At 36.7% G+C, this 23,134-nt stretch overlaps 1 protein-coding gene across 1 annotated transcript; it reads right to left on the minus strand.

The window, feature by feature from the left end:
- Window positions 1-8,684: 8,684 nt before the first annotated feature.
- On the minus strand, window positions 8,685-22,906 carry LOC137939465 (uncharacterized). The gene is made up of 8 exons (XM_068784733.1): window positions 22,640-22,906; window positions 21,734-22,042; window positions 16,406-16,605; window positions 15,583-15,933; window positions 14,961-15,161; window positions 14,687-14,757; window positions 13,797-13,936; window positions 8,685-9,068 (listed from the first exon to the last, which is right to left on the minus strand). Exons 1-8 carry the CDS (start codon window positions 22,677-22,679, stop codon window positions 8,746-8,748), a joined length of 1,635 nt encoding a protein of 544 aa, XP_068640834.1. The 5' UTR covers window positions 22,680-22,906; the 3' UTR covers window positions 8,685-8,745.
- Between the last annotated feature and the right edge of the window lie 228 nt (window positions 22,907-23,134).

The following is a 23,134-nucleotide window of genomic DNA, read 5'->3' on the forward strand; positions in this document are numbered from 1 at the left end:
CCTTGTTTCTATCTTGGCAACAGTCGAAGTCCCAAGTTTTTCTTATTCGCACACTCGGCTCTCTGTAAGTCCCGATTAGGGATTATAAATCAGTAGCGGGAGAGTTAGTGTTGCACACGCCAACTCAAAAAAAAATGAATATGTAAAATCCCATCTGTATCCCATTGAGTGGTGTGGGCCAGGCTCCACGGTACTCAACAATTGTCCCACTTGGAGACTAGTTCACCCACTGTATCGTCCTCTTCCTCAAACATTATCGCTCCACCTCTGCAAGTCACTGCCCCTGACTTCATGCTAGAAGACCAACTGAAGTTGTGCACAACTTCAATTTCTCAAGTGTAACACCCTTTGTCAACATATCAGCAAGGTTCTTACTTTCATAAATTTTCTCAAGTACCAATTGTCCGTCATCTAACAATGATCGTATAAAATGATACCTGATCTGAATGTGCTTAGTCCTGGAATTAAATGTTGGGTTCTTGGCAAGGAATATGGCACTCTAACTATCAATGTGCCCTTCTGATTATTTTTGCCCAATTCCTCCAAGAAGCTCTGTAGCCAAATCATCTCCTTTGCAGCTTTTGATACTGCAATGTACTCAGCTTCTATGGTAGATAGAGAAACTGTTTTTTGTAGATTTAAACCCCATGAAACTGCAGTACCACCCAGAGTGTAAACAAACCCTGTGATACTTTTTCTGCTATTGATATCTCCAACTAGATCAGCATCAACATAGCCCCTCACCTCTAAGCTCTCTCTTGAGAAACACAAGCACGTTTCTGAGGAGCCTTTTAAGTACCTCTGAATCCACTTCACAGCTTCCCAATATCGATTTCCTGGGTTACTCATGTATCTACTCACAATTCCCACTGCATGGGCAATGTCCGGTCTAGTGCAAACCATAGCATACATAAGTGAACCAATGGCTGAGGCATAAGGAACCTTACTCATGTAATCTAGTTCCTCCTTTGACTTGGGTGACTGATCCTTGTTGAGTTTGAAGTGACTGCCCAAGAGTGTGCCAACTGGTTTGGCCTTATCCATATGGAACTTGTTGAGTACTTTTTTCACATACTCAGCCTGTGAGAGTCTCAATGTACCTTTGATTCTATCTCTGACAATTCTCATACCAAGGATTTGCTTCGCAGCTACCAAATCCTTTATTGCAAAGTGATCTGACATCTGCTTCTTGAGATTATTGATCTCATCAATACTAGCTCCTGCAATAAGCATGTCATCTATATACAACAAAAAAATAATGTAAGAATTTTCAAAATACCTGACATAGCAACAATGATCTACCTGTCATCTTATGTACCGAGCACTGCACATAAAACTGTCAAATTTTTTGTACCACTATCGAGGAGCTTGCTTCAGGCCATACAAGCTCTTCTTCAGTCTGCAAACTGAACCTTCCTTTCCGTGTACTACAAACCCCTCAGGTTGGTGCATATAGATGTCTTTTTCAAGGTCTCCATGAAGAAAGGTTGTCTTCACATCGAACTGCTCAAGAAATAAATCTTCAGTAGCAACCATGGACAGTACTAACCTGATGGTTGTGATCTTCACTACAAGAGAGGAAATTTCAGAGTAATCAATACCTTGTTTCTGCTGAAAGCCCTTTACAACAAGTCTAGCCTTGTACCTCCTACTGCCATCATGCTCAGTTTTCACCCGATACACCCACTTGTTGTGCAATGCGTTCTTCCCTGGAGGAAATTCTGTCAACTCCCATGTCTGATTCCCTAATAGGGAATCCATCTCATCCTTCATGGCCAGCTCCCACTTGCTAGAATTTTCATATTGCAAGGTTTCTTCGTAACTCTGCAGTTCTCCACCATCTGTCAACAGAATATAATTCAAAGTAGGTGAGAAACGTTGTGGAGGCCGAATAGTCTTAACTGACCTGCGAACTGCAATTGTAGGAGTGGACGGCTCTAGATCTGACTGCGAAATAATAGGGGTGGGTGAACTGGACCCACTCTCCCCGTCACTCGCATCTCTGCACTGCATTGTGGCATATGGTAGGTCATCCAATCTGACAAAGTCGGACTCCTGAGGAGCTGCTTCAGCAACTGTATTGGACTTGTTGAGTATCGTGGAGCCTGGCCCACACCACTCAATGGGACAAATGGGATTTTGCATATTCCTTTTTTTTTTTGAGTTGGCGTATGCAACACTAACTCTCCCGCTGCTGATTTATAATCCCTAATCAGGAGTTACACAGAGTCGAGTGTGCGAACAGGAAAAACTCAGGACTTTGACTATTGCCAAGATAGAAACAGGGGGCGAAACAGAGTATGTCGACAGAAAGAGTGATTCTAGAAGGACGACGCCATTGCCGTCGCCGTTGTTGGAGTTACTATTTGACACCGTTGTCAGAGTTGCTATTCGATGTCGTTGCCAGTGTTGTTGGGTGATGTTGTTCCGATCAGAAGAACCAAAGAGAGTCTCTCATGACTGAGAGATCTCCATCGTCGTTCTGTTGCTGCCATAATAGGGAAAGACGACGCTGCTGCTCCTCATCGTTGCGTGAAGTTGTGATGCCTCCGTGAGATATAGAGAACTCTGGGGCTTCCTGTAACAACGAGTAGTTGTGTTTCTGCAATGAGAAAGAATCCCTATTGTATTGTGATCCTATAAAGAAGAAATAAAATTCTCTACAACTCTGTGAACGTAGGCAATTTTCCGAACCACGTAAAATTTTTGTGTCGTGTGATTACCATTTATCCTTGTTTGTCATCAATTTTTCTTAACAACTGGTATCAGAGCTAAGGTTCGGGTCTTAGGGAAAACGATGGCAGGAGACGAAGTGAAGGTATCAAGAATCGAGAAGTTCGATGACACAGACTTTGGATACTGGAGAATGCAGATAAAGGACTACCTCTATGGAAAGAAACTCCATCTTCCACTATTGGGAAAGAAACTCCATCTTCCACTAGTGGGAAAGAAACCCAAAAAAATGGAGGAGGTTGATTGAATCAGTTGGATCGACAAGTTTTGGGGATTATTCGGCTAACCCTGTCAAGATCCGTTGCACACAACGTCAGCAAGGTGAAGACGATTGCGGGTCTCATAGAGGCTTTGTCAGATATGTATGAAAATCCTTCAGCGAATAACAAGGTTTATATGATGAAAAAGTTACTCAATTTGAAGATAGCAGATGATACGCGCCTGTTGCACAACATCTGAATGATTTTAATACTATCACAAATCAATTGTCATTTGTTAAAATTGAATTTGATGATGAGATAAGTGCACTGATACTATTGGCTTCATTGCCAAATAGTTGGGAAGCCATGAGAATGACTGTCAGTAATTCTATCGGTAAATCAAAATTGAAATATGATAATATTCGTGATTTAATATTGGCTAAAGAGGTGTGCAAGAGGGATTCAGGCGAGACCTCGAGTTCGAGTTCAATATTGAATGTTGATTCTAGGGGGAGATCACATGACATGAACTCAAACAGAAGTAGATCAAAATCAAAGAACAGGGGCAAGAGCAAGTCAAGGCCTGGTCAGCATGCAACTTGCTGGAATTGTGGCAAAGCTGGCCACATAAAGAATAACTGTAGAAATCCTAAGAAGACCGAGAATAATAATGCTAATGTACTAACTGAATAAGTACAGGATGCACTATTGTTTGCAGTTCGGATACTGGATTCAGGGGCTTCCTTCCATACATCTTACCTTCAGGAGATAATGCAAAACTATGTTGTAGGCGATTTTAGGAAGGTGTATCTGGCCGATGGAGAGGCTTTGAACATGGTGGGGATGGGAGACATTGACATTGCACTCCCCAACAAGAACAAATGGACCTTGCAAAAGGTCAGGCACATTCTTGAGTTGAAGAAGAACCTCATTTTTGTTGGACAACTTGATGATTTTGGCCATTCAGTGGTGTTCTCAGATAGCACCTGGAAGGTCACTAAAGGGGCATTGGTACTAGCTCGGGGTAAGAAAATTGCTACTCTCTATTTGACTACTGGTTTGAAGAACACTATTGCCACTACCGTTGCAGAAAGCACAACAAATTTGTGGCATTGCATGCTTGGCCATATGAGTCAGAAGGGCATGAAAGAACTGTTGTCCAGAGGCAAGCTACCAAAACTGAAATCAGTTGATCTCAGTCTGTGTGAGAGTTGCATTATGGGGAAACAGAAGAAGATCAATTTTTTGAAAGGTGGCAAAACACTAAAGAAAGAAAAACTAGACCTTGTGCACACAGATGTGTGGGGACCTTCCCCAGTGGCATCCCTTGGAGGTTTTCGTTACTATGTCACGTTCATTGATGATCATAGCGAGAAGGTATGGATTTATTTTTTGAAGCATAAATCTGATGTATTTAATGTGTTCAAAATTTGGAAGGCCACGGTTGAGACAGAGACAGGCTTGAAACTGAAATGTTTGAGGTATGATAATGGTGGTGAGTACATTGATGGCAGGTTCAAGGAATACTGTGCAATTCTGGGTATCAGAATGGTGAAGACCATTCTTGGGACACCACAGCAAAATGGAGTTCTTGAACGTATGAACAGAACCATAAATGAGCGTGCTAGAAGCATGAGGCCTTTTGGGGGTAAAACCCAAGAGCAAATCCATGAGGGCTTACGCCCAAAGTGGACAATATCATACTAATGTAGAGATAGGTAGTGTCTATAATCCTTACAAATGGTATCGGAGTTATGACTCGGAATTAGCCATGGTGGATGAATCCTTTGCATGTCGAAGAAAGTGGTGGGCCTCGAATTAGATCACAAAGGGATCCGTGGATGTGCTTTATTGAACAGGTGGTGTGCTCGTGATTCTTCATGGACGTGTCCTGGTCCCAACACGGTGAAGAGGAGTTGATCTGGATAGAGTATGCTCTTGAGATAGGTGGTACTCCATGTAAGGTGTGTGCTTCCAACGCATTGGAGTAAAAAATCCGGGTTGGTAGAGATTGGATGGATGGATGATTGTTTGAGGGGAGGCTCGGTGGTTCTTTGTTTGAAGGGAGGATTGTTGGGTGTACGACCAAAGTCCCACATTGACTAGAAGTGGGGAAGATCATGGATATATAAGTGTGGACACTATCTCTATTAGTATGAGGCCTTTTGGGACACCACAGCAAAATGGAGTTCTTGAACGTATGAACAGAACCATAAATGAGCGTGCTAGAAGCATGAGGCCTTTTGGGAGTAAAGCCCAAAAGCAAATCCATGAGGGTTTAAACTCAAAGTGGACAATATCATACCAATGTGGAGATAGGTAGTGTCCATAGTCCTTACAGAAGCTATCAGTCTTTGAATTTGAGTGGATTTTACCTGGTATGTATCATAGGAGTGCTAATTTTAGAGACACTTGATAGAAGGATTCAACTTTGAAAGCCCTCTTGGCCTGTAAAAAAGAGGCTCTTCTGCAGTACATGTAGTTATAATATGTAAAAAAATGAGGACTTCATCTGGATTCCTTTGCATATAACTGCAGAAAGTACTATTCAAAAGAAAAAGAAAAAGGAAACAAGGAGATTAAGCCTCTCACCTTTAATGCAGCAGCTGGAAAGACCATCACTTCTAAATGGGAATTTAACTGGTTAGTTCTTTCTTGAAACATGGAGTCACCATAGAACCTCAATCTCAACAGCCAAATGGGGAGTTTCTATGAGGTTGGGTTCAACTCTCAGTGGGTATTGGGTGTACTGCATGTTTAAATATAATCAACATTCATAAATAGGAAATAAGAGGAAACTTTGGATAATGCTATCTATCATGTGAAGCACCCTACGTTTTTGCCCTGTACCTGTGACACTTAGAAGGTATCTAGTGCATTTTTTAGAAAAAATGAGAGCATTTGTTCCAAATTTCTTTTGATTGCAGCAGACCTTTTGGGTTACCTTTTACCATGTGTGTTATATCTTTTACATGTTTTAAATTTGGGTCAGTCATTTTGAAGCTTTGGAACTGGATATCTAAGAGCATCATTTAGAGCCTTTGTGAATATATTGGCACTTACTCCAAAAACCATTGAAAAAAACAAGAGGAAACCTCAAAGACGATCAATCGTTCAACACTTTTGGATCCCTCAACATCTAATATTGTTGTTTGCTAATGGAATAAATACCATTGATGGGGTATTTGCTCTTTCTTTTAGGTCTATTAAGTTAGTTATTAAACATTAGTATATTCCATTGTAAAGTTTTGGACTCCTCTATGATAGCTTGCAATTCAATGATACTAAGTTCATTACAATATTTTTTATTTATTTTTGTAGTTTTAAATGTAGGTTGGAACTCAAACCCTGCTCGAGTTCAAACTCTGTTAAAATTTTTGGGTTCAAGCTCGATTTCAATTTTAGGCTCGAGGCTGAACTCGAGCTCAAGCTCGAGTTTGAAAGATTTAGATCAAGCCAAGCTCGAACATATGAAAGTTCAAATTTAGCTCGGCTCGATGCCACCCCTACTAGGAAGGCTTGGAGCTTCGTTGGCTGCTCTACTTAGTTTATAGTGATTCACAAGAAAATGAAATATAGCCTGCACTTTATTTTCGATTTTGAAATAATTCCGACGGGTACTCATCTTATGAATTGGTCTGTCCGCCCAAGCTCATCATCAATCAACTTAGTGATAGAGGATCTTGGAAACATTGCAGTACTAATTCATCTAGTTGGCATCCTGTAGACTAACATTCCGTTTTACAGTCGATTTAGACCCATGAGTTTGGAGTATGCTTTCGTTTAGGAACACCTTCGATTTAAAATTCTTTGAGAGAGAACCCAACTTAAAATGTCATTCCAATTAGAAAAAGAGTCCCGGATGTTAGAAATTTCCAAAGCAAAAACATTTCGCTATCATCCTAGTTCATTTCATTCACATAGGCATCAGTGGATCGAATAAGCAAAGAAAAGAAAAATCAACAAGACAATGGCCTTGGGTAAAGTCTCTGTCGACTGGGGTGATTATGACACATTTCACAACTGAAGTGGCGTCGAAGAATATGTTATAGAGAGGAGCAAGAATATCCCTGCTCGATGGCTCAGCTCCCATGGAATGAATACATAAACCAACAGTGAAAGTAAATGAACGTCCAAGTAGAACAGCAACCAAGAACACAAAAATGCATTTTTGATCTCTTCATTGTTCTTTTTTTTTTTAAAGGCCTGTTCTTTACTCCCAGAAGAGGGAACCCTAAGTGATTCTCTTCCCACGACATAAATTAGTTTCCAGCCATCTATCTTCTCCCATGTTGCAACTCACCCCTCAGGTTCTCTTTCCTATGTTCATGAAAATTGTCGAAGTGCAAGTATGAGAGTATTAGAGTAAGTGCTCAGGCATAAGCTTCCATCGAAAATTGTCATCGTGTAGTATGAGTTTGAAAGAATTGTCCCACATGGAAAAATGAGTTAAATGTATTGATTGAGGGTTGACTCCCGTCCAGATATTGATGATAACAAAACTTAATTGATTTAATTGTTGTAAATTTAGCATTTCAAATGCATCTCCTTCACGAGAGACAAAAATCAAGGTCTATGTAAAAGAATCAGCATAAGCGTCTCAAAGCTTTGAGCTTCACAAGTGTGTCAAGTCATCTTGAAGAAGCACCCACAAGAGAAGAAACAAAGAATTGAAGATTAGAGTCGAAGTAGTCTAGCAAATCTCAAGTACTCTATCTATTCTATGTAAGAGAACAACCCAAATTCTTCAAACTTGAGGTAGAATTAAAGTTTTTGGAGCTGTAGGATATTTTACATTCATAACATGTTTTTTCAATGCATATCCATCTGTCAAATATGTAAGAATCAGTTAGGACTTAAATTCATCATGCCTTGAAGTCAAATTTAGTAAACTGGCTTTGGTACAATAGATAACATTTTGCCAACGATCGATCAACCAAAATGTGCATAGACCTAAATATAAAGTTTGATTGATCAATTAGGTGAGATTAATCGATCAATAAGAATTTGGCAAAAAGTGCTATAAAGCATGATTGATCATTCCATGTGGACTGATCGATCATTCCATGTGGACTGATCGATCATTCCATGTGGACTGATCGATCAATCTTGTCTAGGCAATGAAAAATTATGAAGTATGATGGTTCACACCATTAGGATGATCGATTATACAAAAGTTTGTCATGCGACATAATGCACTATCGATCATAGACTTGTCATTGATCATTCATACACGTATTACACAATCAATATGAAGACTACATGATCGATCAACTTAATGTGTCAAACTCAACAAAAAAATATTGATCGATTAATCCATTAATAAACAAGTCATTTTTGGACAAAAATATAGTTGTTAGACACGATTTATTAATCATTTCCTTACGTTGATCGATCAATGTTGAGTCAATTTTTTGCAAACGGCTAGTTTGACTTAGGGAACTTATAAAAACCCCACCATATGTGCAATTGGGAAGTTAAAGAAGAAGAAGTTTTCAAACCGTTTCTCAATCTAATACTTTTATAATATCTAAATACTTAATTACTTTTCATTAATTTAATTCTAAATAATTTTAGAATTCAAAATAAATATCTTAGAAATAAAAAAGCTGATATCCTTTTATTTATGTAGGTTATCATATAAATAAAATACTTTTTAAAAAAATAATTTTAAAAAATAAAATTTTAATAAAAAGGATGGTGTTTAAAAATAAAAATTACTCTTAACAAAATTAGATTACAGAAAAAAAAAGGAATATAATATAAATGAGATGACCCTTGCCTTCCCTTCATTCTATAATCGAAGTGGGCCCTACCCATCAGTGGGCCCCGGCAAGCCCTTGAGCACATCTCTAAGAGCGTAGTAGTGATTGTCACATTTGTGATCGGAGATAAAACTTCCGGAGAGGACAATCCGCTGGAAATGCTCCCCGGCGTTCCTCTTCCACAGACTGTAAGATTCTCCACATTTGCTGCCGCCATCGCCGGACTCCACATTTCTCCTTATGAAGTACTGTGTGCCTGGAGCGAAGAGCTCCTCCGATGCCCTTCTCTCATTCAGCTTGACGCCGGTTGATACGTCGGAAAGGATCTTCCTGGAAGAAGCTCCGGCTGTGCCTTCTTTAATCGAGAGCTCTGTCACAGAGGAACACAAATATTTAAAACCTGCAAAAACTGTAAATTGGGTTCACTGGAGAAGAATTAACAAATAGAAAAGATATGCTAAACAAGCCTTTTCTCGGACGAAATTGCAGTGAGTTTCGTCGGTTGATAGGATTAGTTACTAGTTTTCTTCTTCGACGACGAAGAGACGGAAAATTGGAAAGCTGCTGAAGAACAGCTCGAGGAACTTGTCATTATATCAAGTAATCCGGTTAGATGCTGCTGCTGTGATTATCAACAATTTTCTGATAGATATTTATTAGAAATGTGGTAGAAATTGATGTTAGTTTGGTCATCTTTCCTTTGGCATGCATGGCTGCTATATGTTAGGTGCAAAACAAGGTTTTGATAGATAAGAAATATTATGATGTGCATACTTGTAAATTGATGAGGCTTGCAATTAAAAAGACAAAATTTAGAGCCTATAATTTATTTGCTCAAAGGAAAAACAACTAGAATCGAAACACAGAGACTTATCTTCGAGGAAAGAGCTTAAAATTCTGATTTCCGCAATCAACATTCTTCTAACATAAGCTTTGAGTTTTCCGGTATTGATATATCTCTCAAGAAATATCGAATTGAAATGGCTTACCAAGTTAGGAACTAGACTCATAGAGTTTTCTTTTGGTATATAATTCTTCATATAAAATCTATTTCTTTATGGCATAAAATGTCTTGAAAAATGAGCTTTTTTGTTATCGCTCAAACCTTTTCTATTGTTGTTGTTTCTGATGTTGATTTCTCTTTGTAGAAAATTTTGATTATTGATTTTTGTTTTGCTATGGAAAATAGACTAAAAACCCTTTTTGTTAATAAATAATTTGTAATATGGAAAGTGTAGTATCAATGGTAAAACTCCAAGGGAAAAGGGACTAGTGGGACAAGAAAACATCAATCAGGAAGAAAAATGTAGAATACAAACCTAAACTAATAGAGACGACAGATAAGAAGATGATCACATTGTCTTCGTGTGTTGACCAAATCAACTCACACAACCTATTTTAATACTATGCTGAAATTCTAAAAAAATATACATTACTTATGTAATTTGAGTATACTGCATCTTTATGTTTAATAGAGTAAATACATAGAATCATAATGAAATGAAACTACCCAAGTCCCAATTACACCTAGAATAAAATTCCCAATCATAATCAAAGTCAACAACTACTTAAATATAAATCTTAGAACAATTAAAAAACTCTGTTGAATTTTTGGAAAAAAAATCACTGAGGAAACAAGATTTTCTATTTAAAAAAAATTAGATTTTGTTAAAAAGGAAATTAAACTCGTATAGGGAAAGACTTTTCGTAAGGAAACTAAAGTGAAGTGAGATTAAAAAAAAAAAAAAAAGGAAAAATACTCAAGTTAGTAAAATCTTGATTAGAATTTGAAAACAAACAGGAAACTTAACTAACATTAACAATTCAAAAAGTGAAGCAAATTGACTTAAATTTAGATTTTTACATCCAACAAGATACCAATATGACCTTTGATTCTTCTAATGTAGATATGTCTCTCTAGAAATATCAGATTGAGAAACGATTTACTGGGATAAAAAGTAGACTCACATAGCTTTCTTTTAATATATAATTCTCAATATAAATTCTCAGTCATGTTGGTACAAACCGTTCAGAAAGTTAAGGTTTTCTACTACTACACAAAACTTTTCTATTGCTTGACCTTTGTTGCTTCAGATGTCGATTTCTCTTTTTAAAAAAATTGGATTCCAACAATTCTTTTTTATTTGAAAACTAGACTCAAACATCTTTCCAATGGTATATAATTTTCTATATAAAACTTATGGTAAGAGAGGTGAAAAAACCAATAAAACCAAGAATTGGGAAAGAAACTAAAGGGAACGAGAAACTTTACTTTTTTTCTGTCTTTTTCTTCGACCATTTTTTCTCCATCTTCTTCTCCTTTTCTATGTAAGATATTCGCCCACTTTGATACTATGTTAATTTCTAGGGCCAATACGTAAACACAAAAGATATCAAGGGAGGGAGAGAAAAGACGAATTCTAGCTCTTGGGAGAGAGGAGAGAAAAAACTAAGGGAGAGAAATAAAAGGTTAAGAGAGAGAGATGCAAGGACGAATTTAAACCAAGAGGAAGAGCTTTGAATGTTTTACCCCATGCCTTCAAGTTGTATTTATAATTGTGGAAAGGTGTTTATCGTGACTACAGTGCCCTTAAGGTTACATGCTTCAAAATGACATACACTATCTTGCATAATTGCAACTCTATGTCCTCTCAATGGAAGTACTCCTTATTTACTAGACATGCCACCTTAAACACATTGGCGTCTTTTAACAAACTCTTAACAAAGTATAAATTTGAAAATACTAAACTTCCTCCTTGGATGCAGTTTTTTTTCCCATGAAACTCCTTTCCATTAGAATCATGTAAGACTCTTCCATATTTGTTCTTCAACAATTGACTTATTGGTTGATTTTGCACTAATGGAACAAGGAAAACAAACTACATTCTTACACAATTAAAATATTGTCTAGTTGGACACTTCCATGGCAAATTCCATCACAGATATGCATCTCAAATGTGAATTAACGACCGAGTCATATAAGAAATTTTATCATATAGTACAGAAAAATGAGGTTTCTTGGACAGTCATGATCACAGGGCATGTGAAGCATGGAAATAGCAAGGAAGTAATTACTTTGTTTGAAAACATGAAATTTGAGAATATCCAGCCAGATGATGTAACAAACTTGGTAGTAGTTTCAACTTGTAGCCACTCCGGCCTCCTAGAACAATGTCTAGAATATTTTTGAAGGTCACTGAAAGATTATCAAATTAAAGCAAGAGTAGAACATTGCTCTTACATGGTAGATCTCGTGTCATGTAGGGATTCAAAAAGATGCTAAGTAACTTATAGAAACAATGCCCTTAGGTGAAGGAATTTGGGAATCTCTTCTTAGGGCATGTAGAAATTACCGAAATCTAGAAATGGGCAAAGAGGTAGGTGAATTTCTATTGAGATTGGATAGTGAGAACCCTGTGAATTACGCGATGATGTCTAACATTTATGCAAAGGGAGGACAGTGGGACCGATTTGAGAGGATCAGAGTTATCATGAAAATGAAGGGCTTGAAGAAAAAAGCAGGGAGGAACTTACAAATATCCGGTTGGAGAGCAATTTCCATGTGTAAGTAGCTGGTCAAAATCATTTCATCTACATGAATTATCACTTAACAATAGTACAAACTTGGAGCAACAAGTTAAGGCCTTTGGAAATTTGTGTTTGGTGTTATTTAGGATAAAAACCTAAAGCAAGCCCATACCAACATAAAATTATTTTCTAATTTTTTGGTAAGCCTAAAATTAGCAAAGGATTAAGATTTAGTAGTCAAGAAGATAGTTGAGAATATAGATGCTGATTGGACATAATAATTATATAATAATAAATTAGTCAATAATAACAAAGGTGAATCCAACTCCAAATTGAGTGAAATCAACTCCTGGCCCCGCACCAAACCCTTTTTCCCCAGCTCAGAATTGGTGACAAAAGACTAAATTTTAAGAATTGAAGGGGCGATTCTTCAATTTGGATTAGACTTCATACTAGCAATGTTTTGAAGGGTTTATTTATTTTCTTTAAGGGGATAACATATCTGTTGATTTTTAAGGCCAACACATAAACCCAAGATATCTGAAGGGAAGGAGAGAATATATGAACTCTAGCTCTTGGGAGAGAAGAAAGAGAAAACCAAGGGAGAAAAATTAGAGGAAAAGAGAGACAGGTGTATGGACGAAAGTAAACCAAGAGGAAGGGGCTTGAATGTTCTACCCCATGCCTTGAGGTTTTATTTATAGTTGTGGGAAAATATTTACAATGACTACAATGCCCTTAGGGCTACATGTTTCAAAAGGGAAAAAAATATAAGAGGATATACATCAGCTTGCATAATTTCAATTTTATGTCATCTCTATGAAAGTTTTCCCTATTTACTAGTCATACTATCCCTACACATGTGGGTGTCTTTTAACAATATCAAATCACTTACACAAGATTTTCCACAATCACTTGTCAAGACCTATGTTAGTTCTAGAAATACAATTATTATCTGATAATATGAGAATAAATTCTTTGAGCAAACCGTCTCTTGTTATCACTTGTTTGGAAAATGACCTAGAATGAAACATATTGGCAAATGTGTACAAAATAAAGTGAAATTTGAGGAATATCCTACTGATTTGCTACTCTTTTAAGACTATTCATTTGCATGTGTTTTACTGGAAAGTGTTCACTTCAGTCCAACCAACCAGTACCCCCTACTATGAAGTGTGCAGTAATCATTTTTTTTATTCTATTCTTAAAAAAGATATTTTTTACTTAAAAAATCCTCCAAAAATGAACTAATCAGTGTAGGAACAATTGGTTGTTTTGTTCAGTCTAGAATTAATTAAATCTGATCGAAATGGGTCATTCTGATGATTTTAGTTCAAAGCAGTTAAGATATGATGATGCAGGATTCCAGGAAATACAGCTGTTTGAAACTAGAATATGAGACTTGAAGTGGTTATGGTCTGATCAGGTCGACTGTTAAAACATTTGTAGGTACTCATTGACACAAAGACTCCAAATCATTGTGGCAATCTCAATTTAATTTCTGTTTAACCATTCTGGAATATTAATAGTTTCATAGTGAATAATAACGAAAATATAATATAAGGCTTACCTGAGGTATTTGTCTTGCTCGTGAATTTTGCATAGTCGGTAAATTTTCGAGCTGCATCCTTAACGGAGGACACAACCTGCTTTGCATTTGTTACCAGACCCACAAAGTTCTTCCAATCTTCTTTCTCCAAGACACTCATCCTAAACATTAAAAATAAATAAATATACAAGTACATCAAAAGTAAAGGGATGGTTTAACCAACGGAAGCAGAATTTTCAAACAAGGGCACACTTTTAAATATGTAAATGGAAATATTAAAATGCCATATCCATATAAGAATGGGTAAAGAATGGCCATTATGGAACCTCTCACACTGCATATAATTACTCTTCCACTTATATTTACAAATTCTCCTTTTTGAAGAACCAAAGTTACAGGCTTTAATTAGGTAGGCCAATACTCTTTGATTCCCTGTGGACAGAGGCCTAAGCCTTTTCAATTAGTAAGATAATGCTTATTGAATACTGGGAATAGCCAGCTGGTAGAGAAGAACCAATAAATCTTGACATGAGGTTGAGTATCCAAGAGGTAAGATACCACACAAATGGATCAATATGGATAGGAATTCATCTTATATTTGTTAATAGTCATGGACATAGTACATAAATTGCAAGTTTTTGGAAGAAAACTGATTCTGAGTGTTTCCAGCATGAGAGAGGGAGAGAGGAAGAAAGCCTTCCTGTGTAAATTTAAGAATTGATTGAAGGCCCAGCTAGGGACCAAAGTTGTCATGAGCAAGTGGGAAAGATTGACACTAGCCAACCAATCGAACCGGAGGAGGGGCTTGCTCCTAGTTTTTGCTAAGTAATACTTGTTCATCTATCATGGAAAGTCAAGGGAGGTGACAGAAACAAGCTGAACACTAAGAAACGAGCTGATAATCAAATTACCAATCAGTTTGAAGGACTTCATTCCTCAACCTCATCAATGAAGCAGCACTCAATCTTGGAATTACGTCATCCTGTATATAAAAGGGCAATCAGGTTGCTAATAATCCTTTAAACGGGATAGAGAGAGCAATCCACATAAACAAATAAGAATAGCCAGAGATGAACTGAAATTTGTTGCAAGTTATGCCCTCATCCTTGTGCACTCAAACTTAAAACCAAGCAACAGAATAATACTTGAAAGGTAAAAAAAAAAAAAAAAAAAAATCAGGGCAACCTGCAGTACAACTGTCGAGACATAGCTTGCACAGCTTTCGGCCAGTTCCTTTGAGACACATGGTGGAGTACCAATTCCAACCGCAGAAACAATGTCTGGGCTAAATCCTAGCTCTTTCTGTGACCTCTTCCGAAGCATTATTGCAAGTAAAGCTGCTGCTGCACCACCGAGAGAATGGCCTACCAGCCTTAACCTAAAACCCTGTAATAGAATTAGGTTATAGAAACAGAAAAAGAAATTACACGGAAGTACAAAAGAGATGTTTTCTTCCTGAGGGGAAGTGGAGCTAAAGCAGATGGGGAACAGATACAGACTGAACCTAAATATGTAAGCCTTGTCAGCTCCTGTTCTTAAAAATACTGTTCTCTACATCTGTTGTGAATAGTAACATGGCCAAAATAATCTTTTCTATGAACCCTTAATTTTTAGATACATCGCCCAAAAACAATGAAGGCCAATATGTACACTTTCACAGTCCAATCATCATCATCATACCGTCATAGCTTAATACCAACTAAATTTTTATTTTTTTAAAATGATGATGGTATTATTACTATCAGGGGACATTATAGTCAAAGTATTTAAAACTCTGCCTGCATAAACAACTAAAATCTTTGCTCACCTCATGTTTCTCCAAACATTTCCTTATGGTTCCCATCTCATGCTGAAGAAACCATCGAGCAGCTTCTGCTGTTCCAAAGTGCGTTGAGAAGCCTTCAAGTGTGATTTCTTGATCACTTGAAGAAACCATATCAGTGATTAGATCATATACAGTATGAGTTCCCCGGATTCCAAGAATCACTAATCTGTGGCGAATGTCTACACCAACATAATATCCAGGCCTCAAAATGCTGGAATCTTTAACAAACTTTAATACATTTCTTTCTTGAAGCATGCTGTGCTGTGCAAGTCTAGCCGCATTTTCCTTGTAAGAGCCTTTTGCCAATTCAGCGTGATATATGAGGTCTTGAACCTAATTAAAAGATCAGAAAAGTAACACATCCTTTTAGACATTGGACAACACTCGAATGCAATTGTTCAACTTCTTTAAAGACCCAGTTACCCTATTTCTTTTTCCAGTTGAACTTTGAACTAAGATGAGTACAGACGAACAATTGCATACAGTAGTTCAGCTTTCTGATAAGGATAAAATTTATCCACTAGAAAACTGAAACATTTTCAAAACAAATTAATCTATTCAGTACCAACCCCTAAACCTGGTTCATATCAAGAATTTACCAATAGATATATAAGCCATAACTGCAATATGGCAGAATATTAATCATTTAACCGTAAATCCTTCAGACATCAGAAACACAGTCAGTTTGCATTGTAGCAATTACTTGAACGCTCCTAACATCCTAATAAGCATTAGACAACAAAAAGCATTAATGTCTGGTATGCATATAGAATTACTCTGGCAACTCAAGAGTTCAAGGGTTTACTATAGAGTCAGAAGAAATCTGAACACCCCTAAAGTCATGAACTTTATCTGCAGATGCTTGTTGAAGATAATAAAGGTATAAACCAATAGCCACATCACCAAGGCTCCAGTCTTGGATACCAATTTTACTCTTCTGGAGGCTCGAAAAGATCTCTGCAATTGATCTACTGCTAGGTGGGATCTTTTGTTTCTCAGCATCTCCTGCATGATAATCCGGCTTGGTTAAAACATAATTGATACATATGAGATGGCTTTAACTACTGGATATATGTTCAGGGGAGTATGATAGATCTATTCTGTGAAACCAATTCACACAGAGATAACAAGAACACTTCACAGTTTATGCAAAATCCAATATAAATCTCCTTGTATTTTACCCAATTGCCATCTGAGCATGAACTCAACAAAATTTCTTATCCAACACTAACTGTAACAAAACATTGGTTCCTTTACCCTTTCATATAAGATAAATTTCTCTGAACTGGAATAACCATGTTATTAGGCTAGATTGGTAGAGCTACCTTAGTGAATATTTCAACAATTTATGTATGCCGTTTGGCTCCTAGCAACTCATTTGAATTTCTTTTTTTTTTTTTAAATGAACTCATTTTAATTTCAAAGTAGCAAATTCATACTACTTGTGTAGCTGAACCCATCTCAATTGATGAGATTATTTTCAGTTCTACAAGGCTTCTCCCAGCTAAATTTGGGTGGGCCACATGAATTCTTTTCCCTCGTTCAGCTTATTATTTTATATAATTGCTAGGTTCACCTTCTTCAAGTCCTTTATCATGAGTTCCATCCCAGTTATTTTTCAGCCTTCCTCTTTTTTTTTTTTTTTTTTTTTGTTGATTGTTAACTGACATTACCTCTTCCCTTCAAAAAGGTGCAATTTAAGCTCCTGTCAACCATGCTCAAACTATCTGAGGTGACTTTCTCTTTTTCATATCAACTAGCCCAAGAATACATAAGCAAATGAGATCAGCCCAACATCTCTCAAATTTAAGAAAGAAGAAAGGAGGTGCAAGTTTAATGGAGTTGTGTTTCCTGTTTAGTATGAAGTTTCCAAAATAGAAATCTAAATAAGTGTCACTTTCCTTTTTTAGTTGAGAGTCTCAATTAGTAATTCTAAATAAGTGGTAATTTCCTGTTTTTGCTAGCCCTCTCTATTTTAGTTACTAGTCCTAAGTTCCTAAGTTAGAAAGGTTAAAGAAATGGTTGCTTACAAGTTCTCATTTTAGTTAGACATCAGTTTCAGTTGGAGATGGGATTGCACGTGTTTATGCATTGAATGAGAAGTAGTTAAATTTGCCATCAACGTTAAAGAAATAGCGTTGATCTTGAGAATGAGAATGAGAATGTAGGGAACGTGAAAAACTTCATTAACTTGATGAAATTTGAGTACAATGAACTTCTATTGATAATAGAGGAAACAAGTAGAATCCAATTACAATAAACTACACTTGTCCCAATTACACCCAAAGTTAAACACTAAAAGATAAGTCCTAGAACAATTGAACAAGTGAACATAAGTAGAAGATTAACACAACTAAAACACCTTTAATTGAGATTTTTTCGTGAAACCTCCTCCTGTAAGACTCCACCATAATAGTTCTAGCTCTGTGAGACATTTTGTTGTGAGAGTCATATAAGACTCTTTCATTTCTGTTCTTCAACACTCCCCCTCAAGTTGGAGTTTATAACTTCAGCTTGCAATGGAAGGGATTCTTAGTCTTCAATCTTCATTGGCTAAAACAATTTCAAAGATTCAAAATTCTTTTATCTTTTGTTCTCCCCCGCAAAAATTACCACAACATGTGGAATAAAATACCTCACCTCTTTCTTGTACTTCTTCTTCTTCTTCTCCCCCTCAAAATGGGGATAAAAGGACATAGAGACCCAACGTGGACAAAACACAATATGGGAGAAGAAAATCACTCCTAGCCATACGACAAAGCTTAAAAAACCAGTCAAAACAATCATAGTCTGAAACACACTCCACTCAATTCTAAAGGTAGAAAACGGCCTAACTTTAGGGCACAACAAAGAGACTACTCACTTTTTAAGGGTAGCTTGAACAAAAATCACCTCTTGGGTGAAGAGCAAAAGACTTGACTCAAACTGGATGTTGGGCATACTCTTATACTTTTTACGTAGTGGATCTAGGCATTGCTCTAAAGTGATGAAACACAAGAAGACAAATTGAAGAAATACTAGAGGAAAACAACTATGCAACACTTATACTTCCAAACGAATCTAGAATATGACCTTTTTTAAAAAAAAACTAGGGGACACTATAATGGTAGAACTTAAAAAATTTGACCAAGTATAACTTTTTTGGGGGGGAACCACAATTTTTGGAGTTAATTATTCGTAAGACACACAACCAAGTAACAAAAACGCAAAACTTGAAAAAAACATCAAAGCAGGAAATTTTTTCATACCTTGAACAAGCATATCATGGAGTAATTAAGTCTGACCAAAACTCTCTGCTTAGAAGAGAAATTTGGCTAAAAAACTAGGATTCTAGGAGAAGGATACTCAATTCACGCTAATGCACGGAGAGATAATAGGAGAGAAAATAGGAAAAAGGAAAGAGTTTAAGCAGAACTAACCTTTAGTACTTCTGAATCAACATCTCCCATAATATAGATCAGAATCACAAACGTATGTTGCTTAAGAACTAGACTCAAAGAGCTTTGATTTGTTAGCTAATTTGATATAAAAAAAATTTATTCTTGAATCTATTATGATCTCTTTATTTTCTTCATTTTGTAGTTTGACGGTTGCCGACTCCAAAGCCAAAATCTCCTTACATATAGATCAGATTGACATTTAATTTTCTCCTTCTGAAACTAGACTTCGATACCTTTCAATAAAGTATAATATTTCTTCATAAAATATACTTCTTTTGAGATAAAGAATCTGATAGATTTTGGACTCTTTAATATGGCTGAACTGAGTACTCTTTCTTCTTTGGCAAGCATTACCATTGACTTTTTTATATTGATTTCTCCCTCTAGAAAACTCAAATTAAGAATTGGTTTAATAAGTAAGAAAATAGACTTACAGATCTATCTTTTGACATATAATTCTCCATATAAAGTCTCATTTTTTATGGCATAAAACGCCTCGAAAGTTGAAGTTTTTTGTTGTTGTTCAAACCTCTATTGCAGTCTGACCTTTACTGCTTCAAATATTGATTTCTCTTTTTAGAAAACTCCAATTGCCAAACTTTTTTTTGTGTTGGAAAGTAGACTCGGAGATCTTTCCGTCGATGTGTAATTTTCAATATGAAAAGTTCAGTATAGAAGTGCGAACGCCAAGAAAATAAAGGGTACTAGGCCAGGAAAGAAAGAAAAAATATAGAATACGAACATAAGCTACTAGAGATAATAAATCAGAAAAGGATCACATTATCTCAGTGGGTTGACTGGGTCAACTCACAGAACCCACTCTGATACCAAGTTGAATTTCTAGAAAAGTGAAAAACTTTATTGACTTAATGTAATTTGAGTACAATGAGCTTCTATTTATAACAAAGAAAACAAGTAAACACGACAATATAAGTCCTAGAACAATTGAACATAAATAGAAGACTAACATAATTATAACACCTTTAACTAAGACTTTTCTATGAGACCTCCTCCTGTGAAACTCCTGTAAGACTCCACCATAATAATTCTGGCTCTATGAGACTTCTTACTATGAGAGTCATGTAAAATTCTTTCATATCTACTCTTTAACATTGTCTTTGGTAGTGATACAACTATTAAAGAAGGAGATCTTGTTCAAGTGCACTGGATTTATTGTGGATGTCCAGTAGGAAAGGCTATGTTAGGCTGTGTAGTCAACACGTTGGGCATACCTATTGATGGAAGAGGGGGTATAAGCTATCACGAACGAATATGTGTCAAAGTGAAAGCTCCTTGTTTAAGATCCACAACAATTTAAAGCCCATTTTATCAACAAGTAGTTGCAGTCTGCTATTTCTTATTATACAACAGTTATTATAGTAGGGGCAGCAACATAGTGGATAGTTTTCTAAATCTAAGTGCCTATGAAGGACCATCTCAACAATCAACACCATTCTGTTTTTTTGTTACCTGTGAAGTTGAAATTACCTTCTTCTTCTTCTTTTTTTAACTTTATTTGTTCTCTCTATTTTTCTAGTTTTTTGAATAACTGCAGAACCCTACTCTTTGTTGTTCAAGCTCTACCAATCAAACTGAAATATGAATCGTAGTGTCCCTGTTCTTGCAGACTTGAGATAATAGGGTCCTTTAACTTTCATATTTCTTGAATTCAACCACCATGTTGCTTCACCTATCCATCTCAACATTCTCAGTTCTACCACTCTTATCTTCTTAATTGGTACTTATCAGCACTCCGCTCCACAAAGCTTAGCTGGTTTAGCTGCTTGTCTGAGAGGTAACATAGAAATTAAAGCTAAAGGTTTACAACGGAAAGAAGTCCATGATAAATAAACAACTCTAGTCAGAAACTTCTTTTATCTTTATAAGGGTATGGGGGTTTAAGAGTGCCTTTTAATAAAAAAACAACCATTGACTAGGAAACAGTTGAATGCTAAGGACAATTGAAAAATTCAGTAACTATTTAGTCTTTTTGGGATAAACCCGAACATTCACATGGTGTCAGAGCAGGTAGTTTGTTTTGTTGGAACTAGTTTCTACTCAGTTTAGTTTGTATCCTCTTTACATCGTCTACTTCGCAGGCCTATTGTCTGTTTGTATAAGCCTCAACATGAGGGGAATTATTAGTGGGAAGAATCCTGCATAGGTTAAACTCAGAAATTATCTTATGGTTACTAGTTCAATAAAAGCCTCCTAATTTTGGCTAATCATTTTGTGACAGTCCTGGATCCAACTTTCACAAGATTGAAGAATATTTAGATGTTACTGCCTCCCTAACCTATCAGACTCAAAACCCCATGCTCCCACTTACATTTTAGGGTCATGTTTAGGATTAGCAGAGTTCAAATGCATAAATAAAAATATTGGAGAGCCCCTTTGACACATAATCAGACTGAAAGCAATGAAGCTTATAGCCATTTTAGATACTGCAGAAGAAAAAAACAAAAGGAAGATACTGAAATCTTCCCTACAAGAGCTGCATTAGAACTAAGAATTCCCACAGCATGATCACCTAAATACATCATGAATGTTTCAACCTAAAAAAAGCTTTAGTTACCTAGCTTAAGGCCACAAACTTTGGAGACATGAAAAAAGGCAGCAACGGATAGAATAACATAAAAGTCACTTCAAGCAATCACTGAGCTCAGACTTTAAACAGCTAAAAAAATTCAGACCTGTTGGGAAAGCTGACCTGCATAACTGCAGTGCAGGCTCCAGTACTCTTGGAAGCCAATCAAGTTCTAACCGCCATTTTCTATCACTCAAATTATCTGGATCCAAACTGTAGCTCCTAACACCAGAATCATTATTTCTTGCCTCAATTTGTTTAGTTTTTGAAGACGACTCTGACCCATCTTTTCCTTCACTCAGATTGCTGGATGCTCGCTTCCCTGCAATCGAAATTTGTGTTCGATATCGTGCAAGAATTCTAGATACAAACTGATGGTAGGAATCTTGCTTCTTTGAAAGATCTATTCTTATATCTGTGGAAAGAACTGAACTGAGTCACATACTTGAATAGTAACTTTAAGATGATCTCAAGACATAATACTACGAAGAGAGATAAAAATATACCTTCTATTTCAGTTGAGGAAACAATAAGGAAAAGCATTTACAATTACAAATTAGACATCTAGGAAGTAGCGGATAGAAGTCTAGTACTCTATGATCAACACTAGCACTATCATAAAAACCTGCTTTCCTTCTAAACTTCCATCAGCAAATGTAAGAAGACAGCCAATTACTAACACAAAAACATCTTCCTGACACTTGCACCAAGACAATTAAATTCAGAATCACCAGGGAATAACTATAATTAAGATTTCACCAAATACAACATTCGCCTAATATCATTAAACATCCGAAATTGTCAGAATCCCACAAATGCACTGAATAGTTAATTAACATGTAATTTTTTTAAATCAAGAAAAAACTTTTAAAAATAATTTTTCAGGGCCTTAAGGAAGTTTCGCATGATAAACGGCATTGACACAACGCAATGACCCCAGAGAACGAGAGAGAGTTTAAAAAATAAAATAAAGAGAATAAAGAGTCATCCTTATCAGAATTGAAAGGTTTACCAATATGGTTTAGAAGGCGGTTGAGGGACTTTTTTGCCATGACTTAATGCTCCTCTGTTTCGTCTGGAGTGGTAGGCTTTCGGTAGAAGACGTTATGAGTTAGCAAATGGGTGTAGGCCTTTTGCAAAAGTGCGCAAGTAGGGAGTGTGTTATTCGCAACCTGCCGGAGGGATGTCGGTGCGGCATCTGTTTCGGAAGCGGGAAATAAGCGGAGAAGCTGGAAATTCTGATTGCCGTGAAGAAGACGGATGGGTTAGAGATTTCTAGTAAAGTAGAGGGTATTACAGTTATTGTGTGCATAAAATGGATATTGTCCGATCGTTGTTATGTGACTGGGTCTCCTTGTGGGAGCATGAAGCTAGAAACTTGTAGGCAAGAGCTGGCACGTCGCAAAACCAACTGCAGAGAGTCCAAACTTGAAACTTGACCCAACTTAAAGGAAAAAAATTACAATCCAGGGGTTCTATGCTTCAGCGTCTCCTTAGGTCTCTTTGG

The sequence above is a fragment of the Aristolochia californica genome, unplaced genomic scaffold (genome assembly GCF_029961685.1).
Source record: "Aristolochia californica isolate CCGP_79_NKW_82.1479 unplaced genomic scaffold, dmAriCali1.0.hap1 SCAF_8, whole genome shotgun sequence".
Classification (NCBI taxonomy): domain Eukaryota; kingdom Viridiplantae; phylum Streptophyta; class Magnoliopsida; order Piperales; family Aristolochiaceae; genus Aristolochia; species Aristolochia californica.

Bases quoted from the DNA above. Each gene is read 5' to 3' on its own strand.
- LOC137939465 (XM_068784733.1), bottom strand. From the start codon at position 22,679: ATGGCAAAAAAGTCCCTCAACCGCCTTCTAAACCATATTG. The intron at 15,934-16,405 runs GTAAACCCTTGA...TCTTTTAATTAG, and splicing joins AGATTTCTTCTGACTCTATA to GTTCAAGACCTCATATATCA. The intron at 14,758-14,960 runs GTTGCCCTGATT...TTTTATATACAG, and splicing joins TCTCGACAGTTGTACTGCAG to GATGACGTAATTCCAAGATT.